The sequence below is a fragment of the Neovison vison genome, chromosome 9 (genome assembly GCF_020171115.1).
Source record: "Neovison vison isolate M4711 chromosome 9, ASM_NN_V1, whole genome shotgun sequence".
In the NCBI taxonomy this organism is placed as follows: domain Eukaryota; kingdom Metazoa; phylum Chordata; class Mammalia; order Carnivora; family Mustelidae; genus Neogale; species Neogale vison.
The window spans coordinates 9,547,962-9,572,182 of NC_058099.1; the positions used below are offsets into that span (position 1 = coordinate 9,547,962).

The window sequence follows — 24,221 nt, forward strand, 5'->3', positions numbered from 1 at the left end:
GAGCCCGATGCGGGACTCAATCCCAGGACTCTGAGATCATGACCGGAGCCGAAGACAGATGCTTAGAGCCACCCAGGCGCCCCCAAATTCGGGTTAACCTGTGTTGCATCAGGCTTGAATATCTACTATGTGCTCTGTAGGACAGAACGTTCCTGCTCTCAAAGGAACTCATTGTCTAGAAGGGGAGTGCAGATGTTTATCGCACTTATCATTAGACCCTTCAGAACTATAGGGTTTCAGGGAATGGATCAGGGAAGATTCTAGACTAGACCTTGAAGTAAGTGTGTACATTTTAAAAAGTGGGAGGGACATTCTGACCAAATGGTATAACCTGAGCAAAGTCCAGTTTAGCTGAAGCAGGAACTGTTCCATGTGGGCAACAGCAATAAGGCATTGAGATAGAACAGGGTAGAGGGTGCATGGCTGGCTCAGTCGGCGGAGCATGTGACTCTTGATCTCGGGGTTGGGAGTTCAAGCCCCATGTTGGGGGAGAAAAAAAAGAGTAATGGGGCAGAAGATGGTTTATTTCCTATTTATTTATTTATTTATTTTAGATTTCTTTTTTGAGAGACGGGAGAGTGGGGAAGCATGCCCATGAGCAGGAGGAGAGAGGAGAGAGAATCCTCCAGCAGACTCTCTGGTCTGAGCCCGACACAGGACTTGATCCTAGGACCTGAGAGCCCGATCTGAGCTGAAATCAAGAGTCGACCCTTAACCGGCTGAGCCACCTAAGCACCCCTATTTCCTCTTCATTCAGTCTGTTATTTGTACAGCGGTATTTTATCGTGTGCCAGGCCCTGACATGGATAATGTTTCTGCCTTTGAAGAACTGAAACCCCTCCACCTCTGACCATTTTTTTTTCCACTATTCCCCTTCGCACACTCTTTGCTCCAACCAAATGCAAACACTTGCTCCCACTTTATGGACTTCATGTTTTTCCCACCCTGGATTGCCTGTCCCCTTTCCATCGTCTGGGAATCCTGCCATCCTCCTGTGTTCTTGAAGCACTAGCACAGCCCCACAGCTGGGGTTGGTGCTGAGTGACTATTTGTGAACCTGCTAGGATCAGTCGACCGTATCATCGAGCTCTCGAGAGTTTAAAGGTGAGGTTGTAACAAAGGCCATCGTCTTCTGGTTGAGTCGTAGAGTTGGCATAGATGTTTTTGGGGAAGGGAGATTGAAGTTGCTTTAACTTATAACTACATTCAAGCTTTTTGACTTGGTCTAAGAGTTACTGAACCATAAAATGAAGTTCGAAGTCCTGTGTGATTTGTATCTATGAACATAAGATATCTGCCGGTAGCATACTGTGAGTTCATCTGAGCTTTGATTTAATGATTAGCGCCCATTTGTCTGAAAGGAGGTCATCTATGTACCTCTTAAGTGTCTCCCTCAGTTTCAGTGAAATCACATACACAAAAACACTTTTTAAATGTAGAACAGTATTAATTATAATTAGCCTTGATCTGATCACCTGACAGCAAGCCTGTTATTCTTGTAATGTATGTCCCTGCTTTCTGTTTGTGTTTGTTTTCAGGTGTGTTGCACATACACAGCTGTAACTATACTTCTGTATCTTATAATGATTGTCCGGATAGGCATCCAGGCACGGCATAAGGACCAATAAAGGCAGTGGGTCTCAAGCTTCTTGTCTTAGACCTCTTTACACTCCTAAAAATTATTGAGGACCCCAAAGAGCTTTTGTTTATTGGGTTATATCTACTTATTGGGAATAAAAACTGAGAAAAATTTAAGTATTTATGAATTCACTAAAAAGTAATAATAAATCCTTTACATGTTAGCAAATTTTTATGAAAAATATCTATATTTTCTTTTGTTTTCCATTTTCTTTCTCTTAAGAGCACTTATTTTTGTTCCATCAGGAAGATAAATCATTGACTAATCACCTGAACCAGTGAGCACCATTTTATATATATACTTTTGCAGATTTATATAACGTCTGGCTTTATAGAAGGCATCTTGATTTTCATATCTACTGCATTCAGTCTGCTATTCAGTTGTAGTATGTGAAGAAAATTTGCCCTAACATAGATATGTGGTTGGAAAAGGTAGGAGTATTTCAACAGCCTTTTCAGAAATAGTAGATATTAATTTTCCTTAATATGCCAAAGCTCAAGTGATTAATTCTTAAAGGTTAGTTACAGTGTGGAATCAGAATCATATCATTGAACTTGTGCACTTGTTATTTCTTGTGCCTTTATAAGATAATAGGCATGAAAAGGGCCAATAAGATCTTACTGTTAATATTGAGATAATGGACCCCTGGAATGCTTCTTGGGGATCACCCCTCCACTGGGTCCTGGACTGTACTTTGAGAACCCTGACTCAGAGTTTACAGTTACCTACCTGTCTGTCTCCTTGCTGCTGCCTGTAGGAAGGTGGTGAGATGGGAGGGGAAGGAGGAGCACAGTGGAAGGAATGTGGACTCGAGTTCAACGGATTTGTCCCAGTTCTCCCTCTTCCCCAAAATGGAACCTTTGGGGCACCTGGATGGCTCAGTCGTTAAGCATCTGCCTTTAGCTCAGGTCATAATCCCCGGGTTTTGGGATTGAGCACCACATTCAGCTCCCTGCTGGGTGAGAAGCCTGCTTCTCCCTCTCCCACTCCTGCTGCTTGTGTTCCCTCTCTTGCTATGTCTCTCTCTGTCAAATGAATAAATAAAATCTTTTTTTTTTTTTAATGGAATCTTGGGTAGGGTTTGACCCACTTGTGACCCTTGATGTCAGAGTTAAGTTTTGAACCTACATCTCTGAACTCTGTGTTCCGTATTCTTTCCAGTGTTAAGTCCCAAGGCTACTTCCCAGCTCTGGGTACCCTCAGCACCTCCTCTTTCTTTCTTTGCTGCAGGCCCTAGACGTTGCCTGCCGCCTCCTTCCCTCAACCCCCTCTTGCCAAAGCCTGACTTTGCCACTAAGATAGGTGCCATTCAGTTTCCTCCTTTCTCATTCTCTCCTTTCGATAGCTAGGCTCCTTCCTCGCTTAGATTTTGTCCCACAAACCTTTACAAATTGCAAATGGGCTTTCTGTCATTCTTCTGGAGCCTGGTGTCAGTCCATCTGAGCACATTGGTGCTCAAGTCACTTTTAGGCCCCACCCCAAAATTTGATCTATCACAATACATCTTTGAGTTATTGCAGCTCGAGCGTTTTGACACGATACATTATGGTAATCCATGGCACATAGAGACATTAACACTCCCGACTTTGACAAAATACATTGTGAAGTCTTTGAAGGCACCATTACAATTTATCTTGTCATTCAGAAGGAGACCCAGTTCAGCATTAATGTAGATGAACACAGTGTGGCTTTTGTTTCATTTAATTGCTTGTGACCTTTTTAATTGCTCATTTAACAAAATACCAAAGGGTTATGTTTCAATTAAATTAACAGTTTAGGAGTGGGTTTTTTTTTTTTTTCCTGGTATGTTTATTTCTAAAACAGTCTGGTTCTCTCTTTTTTTTTTACCTTAAATAGATAAAAATGTCTTCTCTAACAGAAGTGGGTTTTTGATGTGAAGTTGATATACAGTAATAATTTTAACACACAAATGGTATTGTGCCTACGTATGGTTGGGTTCACTCCTTTCTGGGAGGATACAAACAGTAAAGGTATACATGCAAAGTCTTTGAACTTTTCTAGTCCAAAATGTGCTTTTGGTACACTACTCTGCTTCAGATGTTTTTTAGATATAAAGTGTCTGTTGTGTCCACCGCTTCTGCCTCGTACTGTTTTCTTTCTTGTGTTCCTAATACCAAATCTGTAAGCTTCTGAAGATCAGAAACCCTGCCTTATCCTTACCAGCGTGCCTCCATAGTCCAGCATCCCACTGGCATGGGGAGAGTAGTTGCAGGTTAGATGGCTGACTGATCTATACGTGTACGCATGCCCCCTCCAAGCAGTGGCACTCCTGAGCCTACTTTGAAAAATGGCTGTGTAACTCCAAAACCAGAAGTTCAGCAGATGACCTGCTTGGGGGCGGGCAGCACGTACTGGAGGCGAACACAGGAGTATTTGTTCGCTCCCTACTCCCCCAGGTGTTGTTGCTCTTCTAATGCAAACACAGCCCTTGTCATCTGGGGCAAGGCTCGGGACTTACCCAAGTATCAGGGGGGCTTAAATCCCCAAATGGGATATGAATTTACACTGTTGGGGAGTAGAAGGTCAATGCAAGAAGCATTAGTGTGTTGAGCCAGCTCCAGCTATATAAGTCTTGAACAAAATTAATATAAGGAAATTGACAAGCCTTGCTGGTTATTCCATAGCTTTAAGACCTCTACTAAAATCCTATCATCTCATCTGCCCATTATTAACATTTCAGCAAAATATAAAGTTTTCATTAATCTCCCACAGCAAATTTAGGAGTGAAAACTGGCACTTGTTTGAGCTTTTAGGACTACATTAGCTGGTGTATTAAACAAAATATGTCATTCTTCAGTAGCTTCTGTAAGAAGCTAAATCAATTTCCAGCCATATTTATGCACCACTTTATCTAAAAGCATCTGAATTATCATTTACAGCTAAGATGCTTTATTAGCAGCTGGCATTGAAATTGCTCAGTAAAAAATTATATGTCACGTTATAGTAATTTTTAAATTGGTTTTAATCCAACATCATAAAATGTAAAACTCTTAAGTGTGGGTTTTTTTTTTTTTTTTAGTAATTGGCATTTTAGCATAATGAGCTGTTACCCCTTTCCAAATCAAATACCTGCAATATTTAGAAAATACTAATTAGTAAAGAAAACAGAAGTTCTTGAGGTGAGTTGTATCGAATAATGGCGTTTTCTCAGATAAGATGGCTTTAACTGATTTTTAAAATAGGAAGGGATTTTAATACCTCACCAAAATTCTCCACAGTTCTCCAATTTAAAAGGTTCTGAAAATAGAAATAAACATCTTTGCAGTTCTGTTTCAGTAAAGTGTGTGTTGGGGAAAGTGAATGATTATTTGAAACTCTGGAAACTCTAGCCAGCCTCTTGGTTTAAGAGATGGACATTACCCAGAAGATAGAAGTGCTTGCAACCATGACGCCTCTGTCCAAAATTACAGGTCCAGAGGTAGCAAGGTTACCTAATGTCCCTTACAGATGTTGAGTGTAACTCTTCTGATCCTAGCGATATGATGTTCATTAAGTCACTCAGCCTCTCTGATCTACACCTTCCTGTGGACACGGCAGTTCACACTCATCCAGTAAATTTTCATCAAGCACTTGCTTTATTCTGGACGTGGTAGCACTGGCAGGGTCTAGGCTATAATGGTGAGTAAAACAGTCACTCTGCCTGCCCTCTTGGGGCAGAGACAGATAGTGATCAGCCGTGACAGCATTCTGCAGGAAAATGCTGGGTGCAGTGATAAAAGGAGCTGTGTTAGACTTGGGGGCCCAGGGTCAGGGAAGCTTTCCCTGGAGTGTCAGTTGGTCTAAGCTCTTCAGGAAGAACAGGGTGGAGACTTGGAGATACAGGTCAGGAGAGAGTGAAGTGGGGAGAAGGGTGACCTGGGCAGGAGGACAATATGCACAAATACTCAAAAATGGGACCGTATCACAGGCCCAGTGACTGACCATGCTATTCTGTGGATGGCATCGAGTGAATGACCCAGTGCAGGTGAGAACATTATTGTAGGGGCTGGAGTTACTCTAGCTGGGAGTAATTGTCGGGTTTGGAAACCAAATTCACAGTTCCTAATAAATGAGTTCAATGTAAAGTCATCAGAAACTAACTTTGACTTAAAAGCTTACCCTGTAAGCAGTAACTATGGAGAGGAAAAACTTATAATTGTCAGACTGACATTTATGTAACAGAATTTTCCTGTTTTATACCCAAATCTAGAGTTTTCCATTCCTCCAGCTCTGTCCCAAGGAGTTCTCTCTGGATTTCCCTGTGGGCCATCTCTGGGTGTTCCACACAAGGCTTAGAGCACACTGCTCTGGTTGGCCTCTGCTGTACAGGTGCTCCCGTCCCAGCAGCTGCACCTTCAGAAGACCACATTTTAAACTCTGGGGGACAGGAGATAATTTATCTTTGCTTACTGTGGCCCTGGGCACATGACTTTACTTCCCAAAGCCTCAGATTCCTCATCTGTGTAATACAGAAAAATGCTCAAGTGCATGTGTAAAGCCCTTAGTACCATGCCTGATGTATAGTAAACACTCATACATACTGGTTCTTTTCTTTTTTTTTTTTTAATTTAATTTATTTATTTGACAGAGATCACAAGCAGGCAGAGAGGCAGGTGAGGTGGGGTGGGGAGCAATCTCCCCACTGAGCAGAGAGCCCGATGTGGGGCTTGATCCCAGGATCATGACTTGAGCTGAAGGCAGAGGTTTAACCCACTGAGCCACCCAGGCGCCCCCACATTGGTTCCTATTTTATTTTATTTTAATTTAGCAAAATTTAGCAAGAGCATACCAGCTGCCTCTACTGCTTGCAGAGATGCAGAAGTGAATGGGAAACTTTATTGTCAAAAATCTTCCAAATTAGGGGCGCCTGGGTGGCTCAGTGGGTTAAAGCCTCTGCCTTCAGCTCAGGTCATGATCCCAGGGTTCTGGGATCGAGCCCCGTATCGGGCTCTCTGCTCAGCAGGGAGCCTGCTTCCTCCTCTTTCTCTGCGTGCCTCTCTGCCTACTTGTGATCTCTGTCTGTCAAATAAATAAATAAAATCTTTAAGAAAAAAAAAAAAAGCTTCCAAATTAGGCTAGAACAACCACTCAACAATTTAAGTGCAAGACTGAATGTATGTGGTCCTCTGTGACAGAATAAAAATAATCATGATTGCTCTTTTATTAAGTGTATTATGTGTTACAGTCTTCAAATACATTTTGGCATTCTGTGCCTGGTAAAAACTGAGGTTCAAAGAGAGAAAGTCACTTGCCCAATATCATATAGCAAGTTAGAGGCAGAGTTGGAAATTGAACCCCGGGTCTGCCTGGCTCCAGGGTCCAGTATAAACCAGCTGCTATGGAATTCAGAAGGAGGCGGAGTTGGAGCTGCCCTGGGTGGAGTTTTGGCAAGTACAGGTTAAGGTTGGAAGGGACGTTCTAGGCTACCACATGAGGAAAGGCCCAGAAATAGAAAAACCTGGACTTGTGTGCAGTCTGAGGAGTTTGGGAGGCGCTGCAAGAAGGTGTGGATGAGAAATGACAATGTAAAATAGAAAAATTATGTCTCAGCCAGATTATGGGCAGCCTTCATTGCTTGGCTGGAAACAGTGCCCCATCCAGGAGGCCATGCGAAGCCAGGGAGGATTTTCGAGCACCAGCCTTCTGATTTGTCCCCAGTATCATGTATCAGAGTACTGAGCGTGCACAAAGCTCTCCCTAGACATCGAGCAAATGAATAAATGATCAAAGCTTCAGAAAGCTGTATGGATCCGGATGTCCTGTGGTGGCTAGATTGCACGAGTGCCTGGTGAGGAGACTGTTAAAAGCGGGAGCAGACTCGTGCCCGCACCCGTGGAGACTGTGGGGCACAAGACGGGAAACCAATGAACAGTTTGAGAATCTTGGAAAGCGCAAGAATTCTTCAAGAGCTTGGATTACTTTTATGATTGGAAAAATTATTATGAGGGAAAGAAACAAGAAGTGTGACTGCCCATGCTTTTGTGCTCTGAACTTACTCTCGTGGAGATGGAAGCTTCTGGCAAGCAGCAGTCTTTCTATCCTTGCGTATCCCTGCCGCCCAGCCAAGGGCCTGCCATAGAATAGGCAGTGTTTGTGGAATTAATTGTTGAATGATGAATATGCTACCATTCTCTGTTTACTGGAATGGCATTATTAAGTCATCGCTCAGCCTTTTCTTCTCGAAATTAAATAGCCCATATTATTTTAATTTATCCCAAAGCATTTTAAGCAGACACCATTTGCCAAGCCTCATGTATCTTTATGTGTTAAAGTGTTTTTTCCTCCCCAGGTTCAAGGGCAGACGGAGTTTTTGAGGAAGATTCACAAATTGACATAGCTACAGTACAGGATATGCTTAGCAGCCACCATTACAAGTCGTTCAAAGTCAGCATGATCCACAGACTACGATTCACAACCGATGTCCAGTTAGGTAAGTGCATGAACCGAGGAGGGACTGGGCCCTTTGTATCCGTGGTCAGCATAGAAACGGGAAAAGAAGCAAGATCCGGCGTTTATGTGACCTGAATGACTAATGGTAATTTGTTTTCAGAGAAAATGTTTAAACAGTGAAATGTGTAAAGTACCTCCTTTTCCCCCACCTGAGTGCTTGTCTTGTCTTCTTTTTTATGAAGCAGTTTAGAAATAGAGCTAACTTGAGACTCTTTTCAAACTGATTGACTTCTGTGAAGTCCCATAATTCTCACCATTTTATAATTCTCTTACATGCTATCCTTAGAACTGCTCTGTAGCTTTGCCACTTGCCTTTTTTTGCTCAGGTGAATTCATTGCTTATTCATTCATGCCTTTGTTCAGGAAGCTTTTTAATGATCTTAGAAGTTATATTTGGATCTTCAGCAAATAATCCAGAATTAACTCAATTAATATTTGGATTAATTTGTTCCAATTAAGTGCTAAATTTCTGTTTTGACTGACACATAACGGGAGTAGAGAAAGTGTCACAGTAGTCAGTATTACAGCATCATCATGGTCACGGCTGTCATTTATAGGTACGTCTGTGTATAAGGCACCGTGCTAAGTGCTTCACATACACTACGGAGCAAAGGTAGGTATTTGTACCTTCGCCATTTAGCAAAGAAGGTAAATGAGGTACCAGAGAGGTAATGTCTGATGCCTGAGCTCACACAGCAGGGAGGTGGTGGTGTCGGGAGCAGAAAGCTGGTCTGGCCAACTTAAGTGCACCTGCTGCCTATGAAAGGACACTGGGAGGAGTGGGGAGCAGGCATGGATGCCAGGCTTAGTCAGGGAGCTGACCTGTACCCTGGCTCCGCCACCGGCCTCTGCCACACCGCCCCTTCCTAGGCCTCGTCTGCCTGTGTGTGAAGGGAAGAGGTTTGCACTCCAGCTCTGAGGCCCGCTGATGAGAGGTTTCTCACAGATGCTCTCTACATAGCATAATAAAGGCTTTTGCAGTGTTGGTATTAGTGTGGCTAATTTGTAATAAACCTCAGAAATCTCTGCAAATTTAAAAAAAAAAAACAAAAAACAAAACCTCTACAGATATTCCTCCCCAGCCTGACTGCCCGGAGCTTGACGCACGCTGACAGGAGAGCTGAGTAAGTCAGACGGGGCGCCAGACTCGCAGCAGCTCTGAATCGTGGCTCTGCCGGTAGCTAGCCAAGTGACTTCCGCTCGCCAAGCCTCGATTCCATTGTGTCTACACAGGAGTATCCGTAGCACCAACTTCTTCAGATTGCCTAGGGGAGCAAGTCAGATGGGCCACGTGAAGCACTCAGCACAGGGCCTGGCAGGTGACAGACTTTCTGGAAATGGGAGCCGTTAGTGGAACATGCAGTAGACAGACTCTGGAGCTAGAAGCTGGGCTTTAAACCCCGGCTCCTTTATTAGCTGCATCACCACAGGCCGATGGTTCAGAGCCTCACTTTCCTCGTTGGTAAACTGAAGACAGTAGTCCCTGTCTCACAGATGTGGGAATGAAGTGTCCTCACACATGCAGAGTACTTAGGAAGGTACCTGGCCCGTAGCAAGGCCTCAGTAACACGCGGTGCTAGGATGATGGTGATCCTAACAGACTAATCGGATGAATTAGCACCCAGGAACTTTGAACCAAAACCACAGAACCCACCTTCTTTCTCCTTTCTGGACCTGTTTCAGCCTCCTCACAAACACAAACAAAATGCTAAATATCTAAAATGGTTTAAAAAAAAATACTTATTTATAATGTTGATTCTTAAAACATAAAAATCTTTAGTGTCTTTCTTCCTGGGGCTGCTTTTCCTGGTTCTTCTCATAGAAATAAAAATAATGAGGCTGCTCAAAATGAAGCCAGATTCAGAACAGGGGGAAAGGTCCATACTGTATTATTCTACTATATAATGTTTAGAAATACACAAAAATAATGTTGGAGCTATAGTGATGAGTGTAAATGCCTTCCAAAAATACACAATAATCTGTTGTGTAGAAGTAATGATGGTGGGTATCTGTGGGGAGAGGAGGCTGTGGTGATTGCAGGGGAATATAGGGATGCTGGTAAGGTTTCATTTCTTGATCTGGGCACTGATTACATGCATGTGTGGACTTTGTGGAAAAATCAAGTTATGGACACTCTTAGAACCATGCACTTTGTATTGTATATTTCTAATAGAAATTACTAAAATAAGAATTCTGTGCAGATGTCTAGTTTGTGTTTGCCTACAGTACCTTCCCAGGAAAAAGGAGTGAGTCTAGCTTTAGGAAACCCAGTAAGTAGCCCAACTGCAGCCAAGATCCAAGGCAGGAACTTTCCCAGGTGACCATCCTCAGTAAGTCCACAAATTCTCAAAGTAAAAAAAAAGCAGTGCTTTGGAAAGATAATCAAGATCATCAGCTCCTTTCCCACACATTATTTCCAAAGGCAAAAAGCCAAACTTTAATTCATCAGATTCTGACACGTGTATTCACTTAAAGGAAAAGGGCCACAAAAGGATCTGGGGGAAGAGCCCTAGTCTGTGGTCAGGACTGGGTTTAAATCCCAGCATTATCAGTTGCCTGCAGTGTCACCTTGGAAAAATGCCTTCTCCTTTCAGTCGTAGTTTCTGTCATCTCTAGAATGGGAGTTACAACATTTACCTTTCAAGATAGAAAAAGGAGTATTTGGCCCATAGAAGCTGTATTCTGAATAGAAGCTCGTCTTAGTGTTGCTATTGTTGCCGCTGTCGACCTATTTTGCCTACAGCTTCCTGCCCTAGTCTACCACATCAGTCGGGTTAGGTAGTGGCTCTTTTGGCCAGGTTTCACTTGTAGCTACGGTAGAGAAGCCTTGTCAGGTAGAAACGGATGATGACAGTGATGGAGGTGTCTCTCCCTAGAGCAGTAGTTCTCAGAAGTGTGACAAGAGGCCAGGCCCCAGTCACCTCTGGGTGTTTCCAGTGGTACCCATGGCACCCTCTGGTGGAGAGACACAGCACCAGGGAACTTCTAGACAATCAAATGTTGTCAGAATACTTGTTTCAGTTACGAATCTAAGCTCAGTCTTGAGCATTATAAGCAGAAATTGCATTCATTAGTCCTAAAGAATTTTGTGACAATCACAGAAACAGCACCCATGAGTACTACACCAGACAGTGAATAAATAAGCCCCATTTCCTACTACCACGTAGATGAGTTCTGTATGTAACTTTAGACACCCCCCGCCTTGCAAAGCGGACAACACCCTTTCATTTTCATAGTAACAACAACAAAGACCTGCCGAGTGATCCAGGAATTCTTTCTTTCCAAAACTGAATATACTGTAAAGTAGAGGGCAGCAAACAGCGCACCTTTTATGAGCATTTGAGTGAGCAGCTGGGTTCTGAGATCAGTAAATAATTTATTTTATTTCAACTGACTAGCCAGGTGCTTCAGATCTTTCCTGACACTGATGGATGGTCTCCTCCTCTCATCCATCCTGTGTCAGTCAGAGCAGAGATTTCCCTCGCCCCCTGTGGCAAGTTCTTCTAAGTGGTAAGTGTCTGTGTGCGGCATTTCCCCAGCAGCCCTGCTGATTCCACAGAAAACTGCCCGTCCACTCTGAGTCAGTGGTACGGAGGAGCACGCGGCAGCAAGCAGAATTCCCAAGCTCCACGGGGCCGTCACAGCTGCTTGTCTCGTGAGCGGGTAGTCGTGGCCTGTGCTCCCATTTCACCATCTGCCATCTGCTTCTGAGAAAGTCAGGCGAGGAGGGACTCAAACTTGGATCTGCAAGACCCAGACTTAAACTGATTTTCCACCAGACATTTCTGGGATTGAAAAACTTTATTGGAGTCCATTAGTGAAACTTACGGCAAAGACCTGATCTTTTTAAATAATATTAACATGAAGAATCACAATTTTTGAAAGTAGTTATCTATCAAGTGTATGTTGCTATGTGCCAGGCACTTTGCTGATCACTCTTATTCTTGCCTATAGAATCCTTTCACTATTATTGGGTAGTACTGATATTATCTCCATTTCTTGTATGAGGAAACTAGGATATAGGGAACAATTACTTGTTAACTAATGAAGCTGGGATCGGAACCCAAGACTGCCTAAGCCTGAGTCCTGCACCTAGCTCCCGTGCTATGCCTCGAGGCAGATTGTCATTGCCCTAGCTATCTGTACCTCTGGGACAGCTTACAGTGGACGGCCAGCTTTCACCCCATCACCTGTTTTAATCCACACAGAACACTGATGATATTACTCCCATTTCATGACTCAAAAGAACAAGGCTTAGAGGAATAAATGAAGTAATGTGATGTATACGGAGAATTTAGTGTTTACTGGCACACGGCTATTACTTAATAAGCACTAACTTTCTTTCCCTCCCTCCCAGCTGTCAGGATATACAGCAGGAGATCCAGTCCCAGTAACAGAACTGGGACTGAAGCCCAGTCCCATACAACAAGCCCATTCCATCAGGCCGTGGAGGCCTCAGTCATTAATAACTTGCCTTCACAAAGGAAGTGATTACTTATTGGCCAGTTCCAGAATGCTGCACTCCCTCCCTCTTCCCCTGCCCTAGCATCTGGAGGTCAGTGTCAGTGCAGCATGTGTGCTGCTGTCCCATCCTCCGTTTACATTATCAGTCACTGCACCTCTTCCCTCTGGGCCCAGACCTGACCTCAGAACCCTTGCTAATACGGCCCTATAAACGATCACTAGCGGTCAGTTGAAGTTGGTTCTTAAGTCGAAGTCTGTTCACCATCCCTGCCCTGTCAGCCTGGAAAGTTTACCACATAAAACCGTCATGCCTGCCCATTCCCATTATTTCTCAGAAACATTCTTGGACTATTTCATCTTGTCTGCTTCCCCTCTGTGTTGGGCCTGAAAGTACAGGTGCTCTTAAGCGTAGACTTTGTTTGAGCTTATACCAAGTTGAGGTCATTTCCATTAACATGATCTCCCGTATGTCTGATCCCATGTGCCTGACCATAGGGTCAGACGCTAGGACATGTGTGCTGCCCAGAGATGCCAAGGCTGACAGCTTAAAGTGGGTTTGGAGAAAATGAAACTAAAAGGGTCAGATGGTGAATGCCAGCCACAATCTAGGAAGCCCAGAGTGTACTATCCGTATTTGTTGGGAAGCTGAATTATAATGCCCTAGCCAAGGGGCTGCCAGAAACTCGCGTAAGAAACAAAGCAGAGAGGACCAAGATACCACCATCGTACGCCTCCTACTTACACAATGCATCAGGGCAGTGATTGCAACCCTGACTGCGTATCAGAATCACCAAGTCCCTGACCTCATCCCAGACCAGCTACCTCAGAATCTCCCCTTAATTGTGTGGCTTGGGAAATGCAGCCTCTTCAGTGTCCAAAGGACTTTCTTGCCTCTTATTCTTACCTCTTTGTCCAAGGCTTGTTTTACTGACTGGGCAGGTCAGCCTGGTGTGCCCCATGCAGGGTCTCGGGCTGAGAAGTGCTTTGATAGTTGTGCCACTGCGTTCACTTGATCCCCTTCACCTTATCATCTGTCCGGTTAGACCTTCCCCATGGCACCAGAGGTTTAGGTTACCGAATCTGTAATATCACGTGAATTCCATCTGGGTCGTAATTGCATATATAACCTAACATCATCCCCTAGAAGATACACAGATCCTGTGCAGGATTTGCCGATCAAGACCGTATCATAAAATAATCTTGCTGAAACGTTCCATGGCTTCCTTCACTATCTCTTCATAAAACAATCCATATGTATAATCATAACACTTGTGATCCGAGTAGTTATTTATCAGAAATATCAAGTACAATAGCACATATCATAGAGAAGGCAGAGAGGCTTCATCTCGTGAACGGACTCCAGCCAAGCTTGCCATGGCTGCCCAGAGCATTCTGCTGAGGCGGCATCTGGAGCTGCATCTGAGGGCAACATGAAGAAACTCTGTGATTGATTAAAAATGCCTGCCCTGGGCCTGAGCATGATGAGAGGCAGCGTATTTGCCATCTATTGTCTTCCCTGGCTTATCTGTCCTATCGCAGTTATTATTTAACCCCCTAGTCAATACCTACGAGCCAGCGCTCAGGGAAGACTTCATTACGGTGCCGTTTCTTAATATACAATATGCAGACTTACGAAGCACATTAACACGAGACTAAATGAGTGAAAGCAAACAGCTGTGGCCTGCACTTTTTTTTTTTTTTTTCTCCTCACTCTGGTGCTCTGTGTGGCTCTATGAATAAAATACTTATCCCTGTCATTTTCCAGTTGGGGTACCTATGAGTATAGTTCGAGTAATTACATAATCTGGAAATGAGGGTTCTTAGCAAGTGGATGGGTTTTCCCTCCACTTCTGTTTCATTTTCTTACCGAATACTAAGTAGATACCCTCCTCCATTCAGATACACAGAAATGATCATAAGAGACATCTATCACACTTAGCTCCAAAATCCCTGGGTCCGCTGAGTAATTGGAGGATGGCAATTCTAATATCACATGATTGTTCTGTCCCTGTTGTGACAACATTTTCTGAACCAAAATTTGCAATAGAACTTAACAAGAACTAATGAGCTTATGAAAGAGCAGGACAAATACTATCAAAACTACCTCCAGAAACAAAAAAAAATTTTTTTTACATTAGTGCTTAATGCAGTGATTGATTGGGTCGAGGGAAAAATCCCCTGATAGGGAATGGCAGAAACTCAAGGATTTTCCTAACTGTGTACCTTCCTCTAATTCCCCGCTCCCAGACCTACCCTTTTGAGAACACCTGTTGAATAATCCAGGATTATTACTGACAGTGTATCGGGTTCCTCACATGGTTGAGAAAGCCTTGAGAATTGGAAAAGTTGAAAGCGGAAAGCGACCGGCATAAAGAAATTAATGGGGATAGGATAAGGGAGCGTCCATCAAAGTTCTGTATTTCTTTTAGCATGCCCTCACCCTCAGCGTTTGAGCCCAAGGAAGGTCTTGTCTTTCCCCACTCTACGAGTGATACCATAAATTCTCTTAGGAAATGGCATATGCATCCCAACTGGATACTATAAGCTCACTTGAAGTATCTGTTTACCAGGAGAATATTAGTTTGGGAAACTAACTTCCCTAATACACAATCTTTGTAAGTGCCTTCTTTACAGAGAGCCCTTAGTCCTCATCCAGGGACAGGTGTTACTGGGTGAATTGGTCCCAGGTCTCGTTCAGTAGGCTCTACCCTTGTGCTGAGCGCTGTGCTGAGTTCGGCTGTACATTCATGGTCTCATTCATGCTCAGGCCACCCCTTAGTTTTCATTCCAAAGATAATGGCCTAGTCAAGTACACTCAGGCTTGTCACTCAGTCCCTAACTGACCACACATTGGAACTGGCAGCTCTTAGCTGTAGTTCCCAAAAGGTTTCAGATGGTTAGCACTTGAGTGGAACCAGTGATTCTGGGCCTAGTACCCCACTTGATCTCAAGATGTAAGGCTCTACTGGTCTCATTATAGTTTGGGCCAAAATATATTGTTTTCTATTTTGGGTCCCTAAGGGAGACAATGCTTTTCATACTGTAACACATTTGATCGCAGTGTGAATATACCCACTATATAAACTTAATGCATTGAGACAGGAGAGCTGGTCTGTTTAAACCCTGGCCTGATAGCTTGGGGATATGAATTATGGGTATAGCTCTGTCATTAATGGGTGACATCGGACAAGTCATATCCCCACCCTGAGCCTCAATTTCTTCATATGGAGAATATAAGCCCCAGGCTAGGAGATCTCTGAGGTCTCATTAAGCCCAAACAGCCTTTGTATCTGATCCTGTGTGTAAATTCAGACAAGTTTCAAAGACTTCCCTGACTGCTCTGTGGACGCTATCGATTGGCCGTGTGGATTCAGCACAATCCACTCCAGCAAAGAGTTGTTCAGTGACACTCCCAGGGGCTTTTCCAGGCTTTCATAAGGCTCTAGGTAACCCGAAGACAAGAGGATTGTAGAATTATATAAAAAGCTACTCCAGGATTTAACAACAGTGGAGCTTTTCTAGTCTTAGATTCAGAGTTGTAGGAAATTGATGAATGAACCATAGCTCATGATGTCTGAGCAAATAAATAATAACTCAGGAAATACACTGAGGCACGGAATATTAAATGCCCTAATTTTTGCTGAATTTGTGTTTTAGCTTCTTAGAAGGGTATTTTAAGTGTCCCCTAGGGGAGGTTGTGTCTCCTGAGAGTCAGGTGTGCACCTTTGGGGCAATAGGAAGTGGCGAACTGGTCAGGACACATCCTGGAGTTGGTCATATAGACCTGGGCTTCAGCCCAGCTTTGCCACTTTCTGACTTGATTCACCCTGTGGAAGTACGTCATTTCAGCTTTCTGCGCTTTCTCTAATAATCTCACTGATAACTGATTGAGCCGTCTTATGTGCCAGGCACTCTGCTGGGTTTTTTACATGCTTATGTCACGCCATCTTCATGACATCCTTGGTACTGTTTGTTACCCCCTTTTACAGAGGAGGAAGCTCGGGCTTACGAGGGGAAAAGTACGTTCTCCCAGGATAACAGTAGTGGGAATGTGCCAGCAAAAGCAAGAGCCCCAAACTAATGACCTAGAGACCTTGGAGGTGGTTGGGGCTGGGTAGAGGGGGAGGGGGGTTCCCCGTGGTGCAAGTGTTTCCACAGCTCCAGGTGTGAGAACAGTCTTCCTGATGTCAAACTGAACTATTGGTGGAGGTTACGGGAAAGAAGAATGGCCAGTGACCCTTGGTGATGGAAGATTACTACAAGGATGCAGAGAGTGAGGCTATTGGATTCCCCAGCTGGACACTTGTTCTGAATCCTGGTGCTCCCAAGGCTAGGATGTAGAGCAGATCCCAGAGATAATACCCCCAGACCAGGGCCAGTCAGGCCCCTTGTTCACATCCCTTCTGGGGCTCCCTGAGCTTCCTGTCCAGACCCTCATTGCTGGGTCTGTGTCCCATCTCTTAGCCCAGTGCCTAACCCCCAATAATGACAGTCATGAGAAGTAGTGGTATAGATCACCAGTGATGTATGAAGCACTATTCCAAGCACTTGACACATCTTACTTAATCATCACAAAAGCCCAGGATGTAAATTCTGTTACCACTTTACAGTAACTTGTCCAAAGTCACATGATCAGGAAGTAGGCAAACTGACGCTCCAACTTAAGACACTCTGGCTCTGAAGTCTGTGTCGCTACCCTCTCTGCATCACTGCCTTCCTGATCAGAAGTGTGGTGAGCTCTCAGTAAGCCGCTCAACGCTAGAGGACCCAGCACAGGGGTGCCAAAGTAGGTATCCAGTGTGTTAGCAGAAGATGATGTTCGTGCTCATTTCCTTTTATGGAAATCTTCTGGTTGGTTAAAACAGACGAAGGTCTCCTTGTGATGACTCTAAAGCTTGGGACACATAGTTTCCCCAGAGAGTTGTACATACGTTAGAGTTGCGTTTTTGTTTATTTTGAGCTGTCTTGTTAGGGAAGGATTTATGTGCTGGCATTGACATAGGACAGCAATCAGGCATTGTTTTCTGCTTTGACAGTTGGCGTGATAGTTTGCTTCCAGTGAAGTTTGACTCACTGTATCTGGAAGCTGTCAGAAGTGGGAGCATGAAAAGGTCATGACGGATGGCCATGGGTAAGTGGGTCGGGGAGGAGAGCCAGTAAAAGAAGACAAGTGACATCCCTTGCTTCTGAGGGAAGGGGCTGACACTGTCCACTTCAGGCCAGCCCCCACACTGTCTTCCTCGCTTCTCACAGCTGGTCAGGTAGAGCCTGTGGGGGTGGCCCCAGGGTGGCCGTAATGCCACAGCAGGAACCCTTCTCAAGCCACTGGGTGCTTGAGAGCTGCTAGCTGGACGTAGGCTTTGTTTAGGGCTGCTTTCATGATTACGCATCCCAGGATGCACACACATCCCTTCCCCACACTGGAAAAGTTGGGAAAGGGTACTAAATCCTGAAGTAGAAACCAAGAAAATGTCAGATCCTAAAATGAGGTTTGTTTTTATTTTGGGTGAAATTTCTGTTTTGGAATAATACAGAAAAGGAAAGGGTATAATCTTACTAACCAGAATTGACCACCGTTACCAGTTTGGAGCATATCCGTTAGATCTCCTTTCTATAAATATTTTTCCTGTCCTTTTCACTTAGCTTCACAAGAATTTTTCCAAGTCAAAGCTTTTCTCATACATATTTTTTTCCTGGTCGTGTTGTATTCTCTCATAGTTGGATTAACTGTTCCTCTGTCAGCCATTTAAGTTGGAGAAACGTAAACTTAACATAAGCCAACTTCCCTTGTTTTCTGGGACATATGTTTATAATTTGAATTACTTAAAAACAGTGCCTAAGTGACACTTTAAGGAGCACGCCTGCCCTTCCTTCGTGGCTTCACACAAAAGCTTTAGCCAAGGACATTAAAACCATGCTCAGTGGTCATACAGAAGAATATTGATAGGATTGCAGGCTCCGATTTGCCATGTTTGAACAAAAATAGGTGTGTACTTATTGTCACATTTGAATGTTTATTTGTTCCTTGGTAAAACTTGAAAGAGGACATTATAGACTAGTTGGGCAGAATTTCCCATTATGTCTGGGTCCTGCTGAATGAGGCTGTGCAGAGCAGTGGGAAATACTGTACTTGGGAACCAGGCAGCTCTGGGCTTAAAAGTTCCCCAAGCCAGGACAAGCACCTTCACCCCTCCTAGGGCATGTAATATAGAACACCTAGCACAGTTCTTGCAGAAGAGTGAAGTGGCTAAGCTTTGCCACTTTTTAGCTGTGTGATCTTGGGCAAGTTACTTAACCTCCCTGTGCTTCAGTTTTCTCATCTATAAAATAGGGGCAAATATAGTAACCAGTGGGATAAGGGTATCCTGAGATTTGAATCAATGCACACAAAGAATTTCTAACCGTGCTGACATGTGTTTGCTGCCAGTGGTGTTCACCCCTCTTTGCCCCCGGTCTGGACTGTCATGCCAGCCTCCTGACTGGTCACCTCTCCACCGGGCTGGGACTCCTGGGCAGGGACAGAAGTGGTCTCTCTTTGCTTCCAGGCTAGGTTCTGGAGACTCTTCAGCAGCAGGTTCTTGGTCCTTCGGGGAGAATGGGCTCCAAGGCTAGACCACCTCAGGCCCACCAGAACTGGAAAGCGGAGGGTCATCACTTGTGCAGCAGGAGCAGATTAGCTCCTGTGGGCTGTGGGCCCTGCTTGAAGAAGCTGAGACTCACACACATCTCAAGTAGGGTGAGATTATTTAATGTACAAAAGGATTTTTCCCATCAGGAAAGATCCCCCTACAGGTTCCTTTAAATAGTGACTCCTCTAGGCAGGCAAGTGTTTTACAGATCATTAACTACTTGACTGAAAGCCTGCAGGGCAGAGAAACTTAAAACTAAAGTGTTGGGAGCCCCTGCCAATTACAGATCAATCCAGAATGAATACAGAGTATCTCTGGAACTAGAAGTCAGTGGGAAAATGTGACTTGATTCAGAAAAAATCTGATTTACAGGCAACTTTTTGGGAACACACCAGTTGTTTAAATGGTGTTCCACCTGCCTGCCCATCTTGAACCTAATGCATTCATCTCCCACATCTTCATTCCCCAAACGCTGGAATTGGGGTTCCCCTCTGCGAACCGTGACTGCACAATAATGCCCGGAAAGGGCGTCATTGGGAAAGTATTCTTGTGGCCGTGCAGAGCGCAGGCAATTGATGCAGAGATAGAGCCCGAAATGGATGAACTATACAGTAACAATTTGCAGATAAAAATAATAGAAGTTAAAGTGTACTTTACATGATAAAAGAAAGATGAAAGAGGACGAGAGTCTGTTACATCTGAGATGGTTACAAAAGTCCTGCTTTGTGAAGTAGGCTCTGTTGAAAAGATTGATGCCATGGGGAGTGACCTTGGCTTGGAGCAGGAGCTGGTGATGTATGTCTGAGCATCCCTCTGCTAAATGGACCCAGATTTGTAGCACTAATATACATGGGAGCCCAGAACCAAACTCAGTACGGCAATAAATCAACAGCCACTTTGGGTGTCATTTCTGGTTTATATTCCACTATTGTTCTATCACTTTAATTCATGTCACTATCATCTTTTCATCTGGAACAGTTTTATATAATTTTCCAGTGGAGTTACCTGACAAATCCTATCAAATTAACAAGGTACATTAACAATATTGACTGACTACGGCTTCAGGAGTTGTGGGGCCGTAGAACAAAATTTTAAAGCCGTACCTCTCTGGTGATCATTCCCCCCCAACTTCTCTTTCTGAGAAGGGAATGTGGGGCAGGGTTTATTCCACATAAGAGATTTGCACATTTATTTTGCTCTGCTCGTTTTTGACTTTTATAAATGTCAAAATAAGCAGAGGAAGGAGAGGGGACCAAAACAAAACAAAACACTTGATACCAATAGCCATGGCATAAGTACTTTTCTTCTTTCAGGGAACTGTAGAAATGTCCAGATCTTTAACAATTAATGACCAAATTGGAGGGAATAGTGTAACTGGGTAGTCGTAATCTATTTTAAGGGAAATGTAATAAAATTGGTCTCCTGATACATTCTCACCCTCCTGAAATCATCTAGACCTGAACGGCCAGAGTCCACTGAACTTATGACATTGTGCCTGATTGAAATATGGTGTTCCTGAAATATGTCTAATGACAAATTCCAGCATTCAATTAATAAAAAAATACCAATTGTTCATCTTTTCGAAAGACCACCCAGGAATGGCCAGGGTTAAGCAACTGTACTGCACTGTCTCCTCTGAAGACCGCAGATGAGATTCTACCAGAGTCTGCACGGTCTCTTGCTTTTCTTTGTCTGCTGTTTGGAATTTCTTTATTCATAAAACAAAATTGAAATGGAGTGTGTGGCAGACCTAATCACTAGAATTTTTTTTATATTTGTTTTCTTGTTTAATTTTGAATTTGCTCTCAGACTGTGATCATGGTGTTATTGGGGGGTTTTGTTTGTTTGTTTCTTAATTGAGCTTTTTATCTGCTTTTTCTCCTGGTCTACGAAGTTTCTCATGTTGACTTGAAAAATTCCTGAGTGTGATCCATGGGGTGAAATGTATTAATTCTGATGGTCTTTTTGTTACAGTATGTACATTTGATGGTTTTAATTATCTCCTATCTTCACTTGATTTTGCTTTTTTCCACTTTGCCCCTGACCTTTAAAGTATGGCCTAAATATTAATTACTTTCAAGAGTCTCTCTGGGGCCCACTCTGGAAGGCATATTGAAGGTTTTTGTCTCACTCCATGAACAGATTCCTCGACTTTCGGCAGAAAGGGGAGCAGAGCACATCTAGCCCAGATCGTGTGTGTCCGGCTGAGCATGTACTGCTCAGTGACACCAGGAGAGCAATTGCCAGGCATTGCCGCTGTTACCCTGGGACACCTTTCATCCCTGGCATTACCTTTGTTCTCCGAAAACCTTTGCTCCCTGCCACTGTACAGTATGTGTGTCTTCCACAGCTCTGAAAATGAAACCTGAAGTGCCAGTGTTTAACATGCTGGATTCCTGTTGTAAAGCCTTTGTTGCATAAAGCTCACACCCAGTGCTGTTTCTCCCTCAGCGGAGAACCAGTGACCTCCACAGACTGAAGCCAAGCTCCCAGACTTGAACTTGGAAGGCTTTATGTAAAGGACCCTTTGATCCCCCTGTGACTTCCTCTCAATATAGCTGGGATAATTATTTAGTGTCAGAGAAGGAAAGAGAGAGATTTTTTCCTATTTTTAGCGTGTAAGATTCTTCTAGACCAGAAAGAAAGAAAAAAGAAGATCACTGATCAAAATTGTTGTTTTTTGGTTTTTTTTTTTTCAAATGAATTTCACGTTATGGTTTATTTCATTACAACACAGAGGTGTTGTGTAGGGTTAACAATATGTAGGTAAACTCTGTATTGTATCTGTGGTACATCTAAGACAGCATGTTTCTTAATAGCTTTTTTGGGTTTTGGTGGTTTCTCCCCGCAACTCACCCACCCGGAAAACCAGGCTGTGCCCTTCTGTGTGCCATTTGGAGTCTGATGAGCTGGTGGCATTCCCCAAAGCCATAAGAAAGAGCTCTTTTCATCCAATTTAGGATTTATAAAACTGGTCAAATGATTACACTGAAATCACTTACACCTTCCACTTTCTGTGGCTTTTTTTTTGTCCTCCCACCCCCCCCTACACCCCGGCCTTACAGGTATCTCTGGAGACAAAGTAGAGATAGACCCTGTTACGAATCAGAAAGCCAGCACTAAGTTTTGGATTAAGCAGAAACCCATCTCAATCGATTCTGACCTGCTCTGTGCCTGTGACCTTGCTGAAGAAAAAAGCCCCAGTGAGTAGTCCCTTTTATTTATGTCTTCTTTCTCTCTTCCCCCTCTTCCCCTCTGTGTGCTGGGTGCCAGGAGAATATATTGCCACCGTGTCCTTTTTTCCTTGGGTCTGTTTAATTCATTACCAGAAATTTCTTTTAATCAAACAGGATTGTATTATGGTGCCCAGAGCTTGACATGGACCCCCATCCTGTTAGGTCGTGATGGCAGCAGAGAACCTCACAGCCTGGCTTCTGACCTTAGGAGCCCTGCCCTGGGGGGTGGGGGCGGGTTCCTGCTGAGAATTTGACTCACCAGAGCCCTCATTTCACTCTGTGCTCCCTTCCTCTTCCCATGTGGGGGACTTGAGCAGTCAGACCCGGACCTGCCTGCCTTCTTTGCCAGATCGAGGGAAGCTGGGAGATTTCCTGTGGCAGCCAAAGACTAGATTTAGATATCCATCAAGCCGAAGTGTCAACACCCTCCAGATTATTGGCAGCTGCATGACCTACCAGCTCATAATTAAACTCCTGCCTGGTCCTGCAGAAGAGATCGCTGCTGGGTTGGCACTCCTCTGCTTAAATTATCGAAGTAGATACAGTCTGGTTGTATATTTTGGCATATTATATTTTTGCAGCTAAGTAATTGAGTGTAGTATTTAGATTAATCATTTTTAAGACTTCAGTCCCATCAAGAGGCAGAAAGGACATGGATCACACTGAAATTCCTCCATGGAAGAAAAAAGTTGAAACCGTACAAGTTGCTTGGGAAAGGCTGCAAGACAGCAGTTGTCAGAGTCTGGTACATACCAGCATTGCCTGTGGAGCCTATTTAAAACACAGTTCTCCAGGGCCCATCCCCAACGGGTTCTTTTTTTTTTTTTTTTTTTTTTTAAGATTTATTTATTTTATTAGCGTGCATGCACGAGTAGGGGGAGGGGCAGAGGGAAAGAATCTTCAAGCAGACTCCCTGCTGAGCGGGTGGCCTGATGCAGGCCTCCATCTCACCACTCAAGAGATCATGAGGTCATGACCTGAGCCAAAACCAGGAGTCAGGACACTTAACCCAACTAAGCCACCCAGACACCCCTCCCCAGTGGGTTCTGGTTCATTAACTTGGAGGATGACGTGAGCTTCTAATTTTTGTTAATCCCCTTTATTCCAGTGCCCACTGAATTGGGGAACAAATGTTACAAAGAATGACATACTCAAAAGGGACAGTAAGAAATAGGCCAGCAAGTGTTTATCATATGGTTCAAGCTTTTGAGATAACACTGACTGAGCAGGGACCTAAAAAAGCAGAGAGCCCCATGAAGGGGTCTCATGGACAGGGCACCTGCCACATTGCATTTATGGGTGGGTGTTTGTGTTTTGTCACATCCAGCTGTGCTAGGCTACATAGTCTCCTCCTTTCAACCCATTAGTCTCCAGCTTGTCAGGAAGGGAGAATTCAGGGGTACAGGGGGAAAGGAGGCAAGGTGTGCCCATCCACTACCCCCCCCCACTTCTGTCATTCTTTTCATCCCAGTGAGGGGATTCTGCAAGATGGCTGCCAGAAAGGGCTGGTGAGAAACTTGCTTACCATTCTGGGGCCCTTGCCTCTGCCTCTAGATAAACATCTTCTTCCTAATTCCTCTCACTCCAGCTTATCAGCCAATAAAGATGTCATTGTTTTAGCATCTTTCTTCCCCAAGAATTCAGGATGCTTTGAAAAGTAACATTGTGTAAATTCTCCATGTCTCTGAGAAATAAAAGGCAGTCACATGTTGCATAGAGGGATAAGCTGGAGTAGAAAGGTTAGGGAAAGAACTAGAAATAGGATTCACATTTCTTTTACACTTATACGAAGACACTCACTTG

General features: G+C 43.9%; 1 protein-coding gene across 7 annotated transcripts in view; it reads left to right on the forward strand.

Annotated features, from left to right (window-relative positions):
• MAPKAP1 (MAPK associated protein 1) overlaps positions 1–24,221 on the forward strand; it is a 245,365-nt gene that overhangs the window by 193,481 nt on the left and 27,663 nt on the right. For all 7 annotated transcript variants that reach the window (XM_044264899.1, XM_044264903.1, XM_044264900.1 and 4 more), the window contains 2 exons: positions 7,929–8,069; positions 22,248–22,385. In XM_044264899.1, coding sequence (XP_044120834.1) covers positions 7,929–8,069; positions 22,248–22,385 — 279 coding nt within the window. The remainder of the gene's footprint in view (positions 1–7,928; positions 8,070–22,247; positions 22,386–24,221) is intronic.